This window comes from Globicephala melas, chromosome 10 (genome assembly GCF_963455315.2).
Source record: "Globicephala melas chromosome 10, mGloMel1.2, whole genome shotgun sequence".
Lineage (NCBI taxonomy): Eukaryota > Metazoa > Chordata > Mammalia > Artiodactyla > Delphinidae > Globicephala > Globicephala melas.
Genome location: NC_083323.1, coordinates 2,800,335 through 2,812,642, shown reverse-complemented (window position 1 = coordinate 2,812,642; position 12,308 = coordinate 2,800,335). Strand labels below are relative to the sequence as shown.

The following is a 12,308-nucleotide window of genomic DNA, read 5'->3' as shown; positions in this document are numbered from 1 at the left end:
CACGAGGGAGAGCTTCTGGGAGCCTCGCAGAAAGGGGAAAACCAGTGAGATTCATATTTTATTTAACCCAGTACATCTGTAACATTACCTTCAACCTGTGATCGATATTAAAGTTAAGGAACATTTCGCAAACTTTTGTTCAGACCAAGTATCTGAGATCTGGAGTGTGATCTACCCACATCTCCACCGAGACCCCCATAGCGGGGGGACAGACGGGGGGCCGTGTCGAGAGCCACCAGCCAGTCTCGCCTGGCCGGACCCCTGCGCAGAGCTGAGCGTTGTTCGCCTCGTGATCCTCTGTCTGGCCCCCGAGGGCAGAGCTGGCCACGTGATGGCACGTGTGCCCTGATGCAGAGGCAGGTGGAGTGAGGGGACCTGTCTGCCTTGCACCCAGAGCTGCTCTTCCTTAATGGACTGTTTGGGGCCGTTTTGATGACACGCAGTGCCTTTTGTGCCAGACGTCAGGATTGGACGATCCAGTCCACGGGCACTCCTTCAAGTCCCCTCAGAAGGGTCCCACGCGGCTCCCGGGTCGGGGTCCTAGCCACAGCCTGTAGGTCGACACGTGTGGTGTCTTTCCTTCCTCAAGATGCCGGCGCTGCCTCCTCTGAGCTGCTGTCCAGGGAGGATTCCATTTTGTCTTAAGCTTGTTTGCCAAACTCCCTGGCGTTTCCCACAGATAGGAACTTATTCGGCACAAACGCCACTGCTGCTGCCGTGACGATCAGCACCGCCGCGAACAGTGACTGAACTAGTTGAATGATAGCGGCAGCAGGTGACCCTCATCCTGTGCTTTTTATATCCTGGCACAAATTAACAACCCAGAGAGGGAGGCGCGTTACTGTCCCCGTTTACAGATGAGGAAACCGAGGCACAGAGAGCCAGGAGACCGGCGTGGCTGAGTGGTGCAGGGCTGGATTTGAGCCCCGCGTTCAGCATCCTTTACAAGTGTGCGTACCTTCAGCCGACTGTGCCCTAGTGACTGTTCACAGGTCGGCACCGTGTGCTGTGCGCTTCATGTCGGGGACATGGGGGCACGTGGACCTGTTGATGTCACAGAGGAGACAGAGCACCCCATGACGTCGGTGATGACACCAGGATGTGCTTCCAGGGTTCTGTGGGGTCGTGATGGGGGTGTGCTGGGCTTGGACCTGCTCCTCTGCGTCTGGCTGTGTGTGGCCTTACTGCTGGGCTCACAGGGGCCTCACAGGGGCCAACCAGACAGAGAACGTGGGGTCCTGAGAGGGGACCCCTGCCCACCTTCCTGGACGCCACTGTGTCACCATTTCGTCCTTCCTGGGAGGGACAAAAGAGATAGAGATAGTCATACTTTGCAGATGGTAACGTGATTCCTGTCTCTGGAAAAATGAAACTCTTTTGGCAAGAAGTCCCCAAAGCCGGAAACATTATTCACTCTTTAACGTTGGAAGGCTCACCTCTTGGAACCTACCCAGAGGCGAAAGTCAGAGCGGGAAGGACTCTGTGGAAAAGATGTCCCCGGCAATAGCCCAGCTCAGGGCCCCGCCCTTCACCCTGCCCCCCCGCTCCCCCCACTGCCGTCAGCCGCACCACAACGCCTGCAGGGCTACCTGTGGCCGGGGTGGTGTTGGCGGGGCCTCCGCAGGGGACTGCCTGGTAAAAGGGACCACCAGCCACGATCCACACGCTCGCGAGGTGACATCCAGAGTGTCCAGAGGACAGTCAAATCGCTCATCATACCGAGACCCCAGGCAACCTGAGATTCGGGGCCGCTGCCCTCTGCGGGGCCGGGTGCTGCAGGCCTCCAGACTCCGGGGTGACCGTGACCTTGCTGGGGGCTGAGAACAGCAGGCCTCCAGGCTGCGCAGCGGGGACGGCACCATTGCTACGGTCCCTGCCGGCCACCGCGGACAGCACATGCCAGCATGGGAGGGCACGGTGACACAGGCTGATGGAGGGGGTGGGATGCCCCGGGCTGTGACTTTGTTGCCGTGGTGGCATCTCGTGGACACGGGAAGAAAAGAACCACGGGGATGCGACTTGTCTTTGATTCCTCACAACCTCAGTGTTGTGAGCAAACCTTCCTTTAACTTTTATTCTGCAGACGTGGTCACAGCACTGTTTACAGAGAAGTTAAGATTAAAAACGGAATTGCCCTCGCGGGCTGCTGGACCGGGCCCTCCCTGCCACCATCGCAGGGGCTGGCGGGTCCCCTGGGGTGTGACCCAGTGACAGCATCGTGACCGATAGCCCTTTTCCCGAATGATGTGGCTAATAGATGTGCCGTGGCTCCCAGGTCGAAGGTGTCGCTGCCCAGCTCGTAAATAAGACAGGCCTTTTTAAAAAAATATCTGCATTTAAGGGCATGTTCGGCTGTGTCCCCTGCCTCTCGTAAAGGTCACCCGGACAGATTTTTCCTTCTTTAACGTTGCAGGCTGCGGACCGCCAAGCATTTGTATTCTCTCTCCGTCCACTGAACCTGGGGGACTAAATTAGACTCTGAAATTGAGTGCGCGGGAGAGTTGCTGAGCTACCGCAATGGGGGCATTGCTCCTCACCTTGCAGGCAGCGAGGTCATGATAATACGAAGCGAAGTGGATTAAAAATCAAGTCAAAGGTGTTTATTTACGACCTGCTCAGAATTGGACTGGCGTCCGTGTAAGCTGCATCTAATGGTGAAAGACAGCAGGTTCGTGTTGATACGTCCCTGGGGACGTTCTGCCGGTGAAGTTTGCTCCATGAATTCAATTTAAAGGCCCCCAGAAAGTGTCCAAAATGCAAAAGGAAATGGGACCGAGGAAGGGAAAGCAGCAACAGGGAAGCCGCACTGGCAGAGAGTCCTGACGCGTGGCCCTCCACTGGGGAGTGGGGAGAGGGACGTGCACTGCGGGGGGGCGTCGTGAGGACAGCAGGCCGGGTACAGGCCCCCGCATCGCCGAGCACCAGGCACTGGCGGCCCCAGTGGGAGCTGGGGCCCTTGTCTCGATGGGGAACCCGGGGCCCCGAGGTGGTCAGCGGCTGGTCCACCAGCCGGGAGGCAGCACAGCCAGCACCTGAGCCCAGGCCTGGCTTCTGGGTCTGAGCCCCGAGCGCCCCCCGCGGCTGGGCATCCCCGCCCAGATGGCCCTGGGCCCCAGAGCGCCGGGAGGCCGGGGGCGTGCGTGCAGCCCGGCTGTGTCGCGGTGCTGGCACTGCCCTCCGCGTCCCAGCAGGCCTGGGAGCCTCCCGGGGGCTTCCTCCTGGCTACAGGGTGTGGGGCCCTCGGGCTCAAGCTGGGAGGGGACGCGATTCTCGGGGGCTCGGCGGCCCCCCAGGCTCACCCCGCCGTGGCCCTGTGCATTTCTCAGGGCTCCTCCCGCGGGGCCCCTGCCCGACACAGCTGGCTGCCCCGTCTGACCCAGGCTGTCTCTCTCCCCCCAGGAGCTGCTGCTCTTCCTCCAGAACCTGCCCACAGCCCACTGGGGCGACGAAGACGTCAGCCTGCTGCTGGCCGAGGCCTACCGCCTCAAGTTTGTCTTCGCGGACGCCCCCAATCACTACAAGAAATGAGCCCGGGCCCACCGCCGTGGCCTCCCCGCCCCGGGCAGCACACCCCACTGCCGGCCGGCTGAAGGCCACGGCCAAGGAGAGGCCTTGCTGGAGCGGCTGGCCGGGACGTGGTCCAGGGCCTGGCGAGGGCCAGGCGGCCTCTGTTTTCTGAGATACCAAAGAGAGCCAGGGAGGGTCCCGGCCACGCGGGGCCAGAGAGGGGCCGGGCGTCCCCCTCTCCCGACCCTGGAGCATCCTTGCCAAACGCCCACCTCGTGGAGCCCCCAGCCGGGGCGGCCTGAGAGGCAGACCCTCTCCAAGTGGCCTGCTGTCCGGGTGCCGGGGGCAGAGGGAGGTGGCAGCCATCTGCTTACCTACCTGGAAATGTAAAAATTCTGTTCTGTTGAGTGAAAGAGAATAAAACGTAGACAAAGTTACAAGTGAAATGTTGCACTAACCTGTGAAATCTCTGCTCTCCCAGGCCTCTGACAGCAGGCGGATTTCTGTAACTTCGTCACTTTAACTTTGCCGCGTACTTGCTCCCTTGGCCTAAACGTGGCTGGAAGGCAGACGGCGAGGCTGGGGAGCCTCCGGCTGCAGCAGCTGGGAGCAGAGTGCGGCCTCTAGAAATTGCCTTACTTTCCATCCATGACCTCTGGAAACAGAGAACCGCCCCGGCTGGTCTGTCGAGGAGCCTGCGCGGGCGGGAGCCCTTCCGCTGGGTGGTGCGGGGCGTCGGGCGGACGCTCAGCCGCCAGCCACAGCCTCGCTCGCCTGGGCCACCTGGACAGGTGGGTCCAGACGCTCCAGCTCTGTGATCGGAGCCGTGAGGGGCTCCGCTGCTGCACCTGCACCCACACCGCGGGGGCCACGTGGCCCGCGCCCCTCTGCTTGCGGCGTCTCCGGGTGTGTTGTGGACTTGATCGCTGCTGCAGTGTGTTGGTCACTGGGGCCGTAAGCCCAGCTGCAGAAGGTGCCAGACCCGCCCTGCCCTGGGCTCTGCCGGGGCTCGTCCTGCTTCCCCCACATTGCCCGCCCTGGCCAGAGAGCACCTGTCACGGGCATGTCGCCCGTGGTGACGTGGACACCCCCGTGGAGCTCTAGGCCACAGCCACAGCCTCTGAGCCCTGAGCCCGGGACAGGCTCCTGACCTCTGCCCCAGACTTTCATCCACGCGCAGGCATCTCTTCCCACCACCTGCCAGCCCTCCCGGGGCAGCCCCGCCACCACCCATCTTGGCACAGCTCAGGTGCCAGGTCGCTGCCCAGAGGCTGTGCAGCCGAGGATCAAAGCACACAGTTGCACGTGTGTGATGCTGTGCGTTCCTTATTCTTGGCTCGTTACGTGTGCGTGGAAATCAGCACAAAATACTGTGCAAGTGTCAGAAGCCCCCAGATCAGCGGAGGGACCTGCTTGCCTTAGAGCAGACGGAGAGCACCCCTACTGGCCGGTCCCTGCCCCCCACCCTGGCATCAGGGGTTCCTCCCCGCGCAAGGCCCCCGGGCCCGCTGCTGCTTTCCTGCCGGGCGTCCAGTTCCACGAAGGCCCGTCCTGCTTAGACCCCGGGCACTGCCCACCGCGGCTCCGGTAGTCTGTGCAGCCCAAATGCTGGGGACACAAAAGATGTCCCCTGGAGGCAGTTGACTTTTCAGATAGGAAGCATCTGTGAAGTTCAGTGAGGCTCTGTGCGTGTCTCCATGTGTATGTAAACCCGGAACTGAATGCAAGGGGTGTTGACGGGGTCCTCGCAACCTGAGCCAATCCGTCTGAAGTGATTAGAGGCTGTTCTGTCTGGAATACAATGTGCGAAACACAGAATAAAGATGCAATGAAAATCCAGCCTTGGCCTTTGATTCGGGGGCTCTCCTGAAGGAACAGGGTGCCCTGGCCGGGTGCTGGGTCACAGGTGGCTGTCTGGTCTGAGGCCGGGGGAGAGCTGAGAGCCAGGGGCACTGGCCCAGCCCTACAGCAGCCTCTGGACAGTCCAAGTTCTGGGCCTTTCCATACAGGCTGTCTGCAGCGTGCCAGGCCTGGCGTTGGGTGCGGCACCCACAGTCTTGCTGAAGCCCATCAGGGCCTCGTGGGGACCTGAAGGTGCAGGCGCGCCAGACTCAGACTCGAGCTGAACCCCAAGCCCAGGCTGACCGGCTGGGGGTCAGGATCCAGGCCGGCCCGGGACAGGAGGGGCCTCCCCATCGGCCACGGTCTGTCAAGCGTCTGCTTGGGGCAGCCACCCGGGTCTGGGGCCCCCTCCTCCCCACTCCTAGGACCCAGGACACGCCCATCTGCCCTGACCCCCAGCCCGGGGTGTCCAGCCCCCTCCTCAGCCAGCCCCCATCCTCCCGGTTTCTCAGGGCTGCTTTCATGGTGCTCTGTCCTCCTCTGGGCGCCCCACGTCTGCCCTTCCCCCGCCCCCCCACGCTGGGGGCCCCGCAGGGCAGCACTTTGCTCTCCGCCGTCTTGGGATGAGGTTTCGTCCCCATGGGTGGGCTGGAGCCCCCCGGGCGGTGGGGGGGGGGGTCTGTTTACCTCTCCTCCCCGCACGAGCCTGTGTCGAGCTGGGCGGACCCTTGCAGACCCCCGGTGCCGGCCCGAGGCCACAGAGTGGAGGCACACTGCCCACCCCCGTCGCCACAGTCAGGAGGCGGGAGATGCCAGGTCTCAGCTCAGCAGCTGGTGACGGCTGTCATTTGCTGTCATTGTTTGTTGGTGTTTGTGGCCCAGCGGTTTGCTCCTCAGGCCCGCTTTGGGGTCCGCGAGCGCCCAGGGGTGGCCCAAAGCCCAGGGGTCCGAGACGAGCCCCTGCCCTTCTGCATCTCGCCCTTCCCGGCACTAGGAGGGGCCCTGCCTGTGGGCCCCACGGCTGAGACGGAAGAGCGGGAGGCCAGACCCTGGGGAGGTCTGGTGCCAGGGAGGGTGGGGCTCTGGGCGTGGAGGCCGGAGAGGAGAGGTCTGAGCGATTTGTGCTTTTGGAAGGACTCACGGGGGGTGGGGGGTGGGCAGGGCTTTCGTGCTGCCGTCAACTGCGAATCTGAAATGGGAGAATGGCCCCTGTGTTTGAGCAGCCTGGTTCCCCTGGCCACGTGGAGGCGTCTCTGCAGGAAGGCGGGTCCTGACTAAGCCGCACGGAGCCTGAGACTGCGGGCCCGTCCACCCCGAGCCGGAGGTGTCGCTGGGCCTGCAGCCCCGTGGGGCAGCTCTCAGGGCTGGTGTTCGGTGGAACCTGCTCAGAGTGTCGGGCAGCTGGGCCCTCCCTGAGCCTCCCCGGTCCTGCCCGACCCAGCTGGCCCTCTCCCCTCTCGTCCCCTTCCCTCCAGTACTACCCTAGCCCCATGGGGTCTGCCCCTCTCAGCTGCAAGGCCTTGTCTCACTAGTCCTGTAGCCTCACCCCAGCCCAATCCCTGGCATGGAGAGGATCTTCACAAGGATGGCCGAGGGGGTGCTCGCAGCCACTCTGTGACCATGTGACCATGCACGAAGCATCTAACCCTTGAGCCCGTTCCAGTGACAGACTGAGGCTAAAAGAACTATTTACCCAGGTAGATTCCAGATGAGTGGATTTAAATATTAAATAAATCCCCCCAAATACTCAAAATAGAAATAGATATTTTTATACGCAGGAACAGTGAAAGGCTCTCTGAGCACAATGCCAGTGGCAAAAACAATAAAGGAAAAGACTGATAAACATCTATAGTATGCACCAGGGAGAAATGCTGCACAACCAGCAGAGCTCTAAAACCTCAATAAACATGGGCTTCCCTGGTGGCGCAGTGGTTGAGAGTCCACCTGCCGATGCAGAGGACGCGGGTTTGTGCCCCGGTCCGGGAGGATCCCATATGCCGTGGAGCAGCTGGCCGCTGAGCCTGCGCGTCCGGAGCCTGTGCTCCGCAACGGGAGAGGCCACAACAGTTGCGGGCCCGCGTACCGCCAAAAAATAAATAAATAGATAAACAAAGATAAATGATAACAAACAGGTGAGACAGGCTGAAATTCCTTAATATCTACCGAGTGCTTGAAAATAACTGGAGACAATAATTCTTGGAAATAAAAATGGGCACAGCACAGAAAATAGGCAGTTCACAAGAGGAAGAGATACAAGGGCCTGACAAGATGTTCACGTCATTCATAGTTTAAAAAAGTGAAAAAGAAGTCACAAAACGTCTGAGCAGCTGAGCGACCCTGTGGCTAAGTTTGCGGTAAGTTATTAACAGCAGTAGAAAACCAATCCGCTCTTTCAGTCCTCTTATTTTTTCCGGAAGATTTGGCAATGATTTTTGTGTTTTTACTTTAAAACAGTGATGTATGCTAATAACAGCAGGCCACACAGCACAAATCCAGGGACAGTGAGTTGTCACAAGGCCGACACCAGGAGCCACTGTCACCGTCAAGAAGTAGCACATGGCCCATACCCGCGGTGTCCCCGGGGGCCCCCTCCCCAAGCAGGACGCCACCTTGACTTCTGACACCATCGTGTGGTTTTGTTTGTTCCTAAACTGTGTTATCTGAAGGAATCACATGGACAGACTCTTGCAAACAACTTTTCTGTTGGTGAAGGTATCCCCGTGGCTGGGCGGCTGTGGTCCATTTTATCTCTTGCTGTCGTTTTCTCTCCTCTGAGTGGATCACAATTTACCCATTCCGCTGTGGGTGGTGGACACTGGAGTTGCTTCCGTTTCGGACCTGTTGTAAATACTGCTGCTCTGAACATCTGTGTGCACGTCCCTTGGGGGGACACGTGCCAGTTCTGCCGGGTGTGCATCTAGAGGTGGAATTCCACAGCCACATGGGGTGGGTATGTTCCACTTTAGCAGATGATGCCAAACTGGTTTTCCAGGTTACGTTCCCACCGGTGGGTTACGAGGGTCCTAGTTTCTCCACGTCCTCACTGCCAGCTCTTGGTGTGGTCAGCCTTAGCCATTCTCAGCCTTAGTTTCTGGTAGTGGGATTCTTCGGTCGTTATTGCCGAATGACCACTGCCCTCCCATCCTTGGTGGTACCCACTCACCTGGTTTACTCGAGAACGTCTCAGAAAATACAAGTTTAAGAAATTATTTTAAAATGTAAGGATAACTTTTAAAAGACTAGAAGTAGAGAGTATAACTTCCAGGAGAGGAAAAAGAAAGCTAATGAACAAAACTGATCGAGTCAAGAGAAGGTAGGAAAGGAGTTGGGGAGAAGCAAAGGAAAAATAGGGTGAGTAGGAAATACTAACATGGTCCAAAGAAGTTCAGATAGATATGCAAGTGATCATGATAAAGAAATTACTTAAACTCACCTATTGAAAAAGATTCACATTATACTTTTTAAAAACCCCCGTAAGATCCAACAATATACTATTTACATGAGATACACCTAAGACAAAACGTCACAGGATTTGAAATAAGAGGATGAAAACGATAAATGTGAGGGAGATACTAACCAAAAGAAAGCGTGGCTGAGAATATCTATATTCACAAGGACAAAGGGTTGTGTCCTATGATGAAGAGACGGCCTCGGTGAGTCATGGGCCTGAGTTAATAGGGCGACACGACGCCAACAGAAAGCAGAAAATGACGTTTCCACAGCATAAACGGATAGGTTAACACATCTCTTACAGAAAATGTGGACCAAGGGAAGAAAAAAGTTTTAAAAAGAGAGATTTAAATAAAAATGATGGTTTGATGTAATAGAATTTTGCTCTCCACGAAGAGATTACACATTTATTTCCGGCACGTGAAAAAACATTTACAAATGTTTGGCCTTTGTAAGGGAGATTCCAGTAAACCCGAACCCTCGGCAGTATACAGACCTATACGTTCTGTCCACAATGCAATGATATTAGAAATTCAAACCAAGGAGAACATTTAAATGCCAAAGCCCCCATGTACATACAAATAATCATAAAAATAGAATCATACTGGAAATTACAAAATGATAGTGAAAGACTAAAATATCAAAACTTGTGGGGTGCAGCTAAAACAGTAAGTAGACGAGACTTTATAGCCTTACATGTTTTATTGAAAAACAAGTATTTAAAAGAATTTAGCTCAACATTCAACTTAAGCTGGAAGAAGAATAAGAGAGCAAAAGTGCAAAAAAAAAAAACCCATAAAGATTAAAATAATAACTATAGAAGCAGAAGTTATTGGAGTAGAAAAGAAACACAAATAATGGAAAAGACTGATAAAACCAAAGTTAATTTTTAAAGTAGACTAATAACGTAAGCAGGGATCTTTGTTTTGCAGTTGGTTTATCTCCAGCGTTAGAAAGAGCACTTATACACAGTAGGGATTAAATAAATGTTTGTTGAATGAAAAATAGGCAACTATTTCTAAGGGATAAAATTCTACCATATTAACCCAAAAAAAAGGAGGCAAACTGCAGGTGCTTAAAAATCATAAGCAACAGAGAATGAGAAGACAAGCCACTGACCGGGAGAAAATCTTTGCGAAAGACAAATCTGATACAGGACTGTTATCCAAAATACACAAGAACTCTTAAAGGGCAAAAGAGCTGAACAGACACCTCACCAAAGAAGATACGCAGATGGCGAATAAGCACATGAAAAGCTCCGCGTCCTGTGTCATTGGGGAAATACAAATTAAAGCAGCAGCGAGACATCACTACATACCTATTAGAACGGCCAAAATCTGAAAACTTGGCAACACCCAGTGCTGGTGGGGATGTGAAATGGCACGGCCACTTTGCTTTTATGCATTAAAAAAAATTCATTTTATTGGAGTAGAGTTGACTTACAATGTTGTGTTAATTTCTGCCGTACAGCAAAATGACACAGTTAGACATATATACATTGTTTTTCATATTCTTTTCCATTAAGGTTTATCCCAGGATATTGAATATAGTTCCCTGTGCTCTACAGTAGGACCTTGTTGTTTATCCAGTCTGTATATAATAGTTTACATCTGCTAACCCCAAACTCCCACTCCATCCCTCTCTCACCACCCACCTTGGCAACCACAAGTCCCTTCTCTGTCTGTGAGTCTGTTTCCGTTTCATAAATAAGTTCACTTGCATTATATTTTAGATTCCACGTACATGTGGTATCATATGGTATTTGTCTTTTTCTTTCTGACTTACTTCACTTAGTATGATAATTTCTAGGTCCATCCATGTTGGTGCACATGGCATTATTTTGTTCTTTTTTATGGCTGAGTAGTATTCCATTGTACATATGTGGTACAGCCACTTTGGAAGACAGTTTGATGGTTTCTTACAACACTAAACATACTCTTACCATATGATGAAGCAGTTATGCTGAAGCTCTGTGGTTTTTACCCAAAGGAGTTGAAAACTTATGCCCACACAAAAACCTACAGACAACTGTTTATTCATAATTGCCAAAACTTGGAAACAACCAAGATGTCCTTCAGTAGGTGAATGGATAAACAAACAGTGGTCCATCCAGACAATGGAATATTATTCAGTCCTAAAAAGAAATGAGCTATCGAGCCTTGAAAAGATATATAGGAACATTAAATGCATTAGTAAGTGAAAGAAGCCAATCTGAAAAGGATACATACTGTATGATTCCAACTCGATGAGATTCTGGAAAAGGCAAAACTATGGAGACAGGAAGAAGACCAGTGGTTGCCAGGGATTGGTGGGGTGGGGGGTGGGGGTGGAGGAGGGGGGAATAGGTGGAGGACACAGGATTTTTAGGGCAGTGAAAATCCTCTACGTATGATACTCTGTTGGTGGATACATGTCATTAGACATTTGTCCAAACCCACAGAGTGTCCGCCGTGAACCCTAATGTCAACTGTGGGCTTGGGTGATATTGATGTGTCCGTGGAGGTAATAAATGTACCCCCTGGTGGACGATGCTGGTAATGGGGGAGGCGCTGCACGTGTGTGTTGGGGGGTACCTGGGAAATCGCTGTACTTTCCTCTTAGTTTTGCTGTGACTCAAAAATTTCTCTAAAAAATGTAATCTATTAATTAAAAAAACTCATAAGGGCCTCCTACGAGCAGCTGTGTATGAATTTGAAAACCTGGATGAAATGGACAATTTTGAGAAAAAATACAAATTACAAACATTGACTCGAGAAGGAAATAAAAACTGAGTAGATCAGTAATCGCTAAATACCTTGAACAGGTAGTCACACGTCTCTGTTTCCAAAGGCCACATGCCAGATGGCTTTACAGCCTGTTCTACTAAACCCCAGTGACCAGGATTTAGCAAAACAATGCATCAGCTGGAGGCCCCAGGCACGGCTGGGCGTGGGGCTGGGGCTTGAGGCCTTGGCTGTACCTGACCAAGCGTGGCCATGCCAGGGTGTTTACAGCCGTGAGGTTGGCTTTTGGCTTCTGCGGCCTGGGCAGGGGCTCTGGGTCCTGGAGGAGCTGAAAAGGCTCGCGGTGGGGCTTTAACCGAGGAGCGGTCCTGGGGTCTGGGGAAAGTGGGGTCTGGGCCCCGGGGAGCAGCTGCTGGCTGCAGCCTGACCTGGGCCCACACCCAGCAGGGTTGGGGCTTGGGGGAGTGGAGGCCAGGAAGCAGTCACAGAGGGAGGTTACGTGCTGCTTTTAACGTTTTCTTTATTTTGTTTCATTGAGTCTGCAGGCTAAGAGGCCACTGGCCCCCAGGCCCCCTGCCTGCTTTGGGGTTAATAATGCAGCTCTTATCTAGAACTCATTAGGGCTGGGCCGCCCGGAGTTCACATGGTTTTGAACTGGATTCAGGTGTCATGGAAGAAAATGAGGACCTCAGAGTGTCCCGGTTAATTACAACCTGTGACCAGGGCCTTAGCGTTTAGCGACCCAGACGAGGGGGTCGAGTTATCTTACAAACAAATAAAAAGAAC

General features: G+C 54.3%; 1 protein-coding gene across 5 annotated transcripts in view; it reads left to right on the top strand.

The window, feature by feature from the left end:
* Positions 1–12,308, top strand: part of TBC1D22A (TBC1 domain family member 22A) — a 385,336-nt gene that overhangs the window by 307,736 nt on the left and 65,292 nt on the right. The window contains exon 13 of one of the 5 annotated variants that reach the window (XM_060306126.1): positions 3,400–5,346. The exons of the other annotated variants lie outside the window; for them this stretch is intronic. Coding sequence (XP_060162109.1) covers positions 3,400–3,528 — 129 coding nt within the window. The 3' untranslated portion in view covers positions 3,529–5,346. Of the gene's footprint in view, positions 1–3,399; positions 5,347–12,308 lie in introns of those variants that run through there. 5 annotated transcript variants of the gene reach the window in all.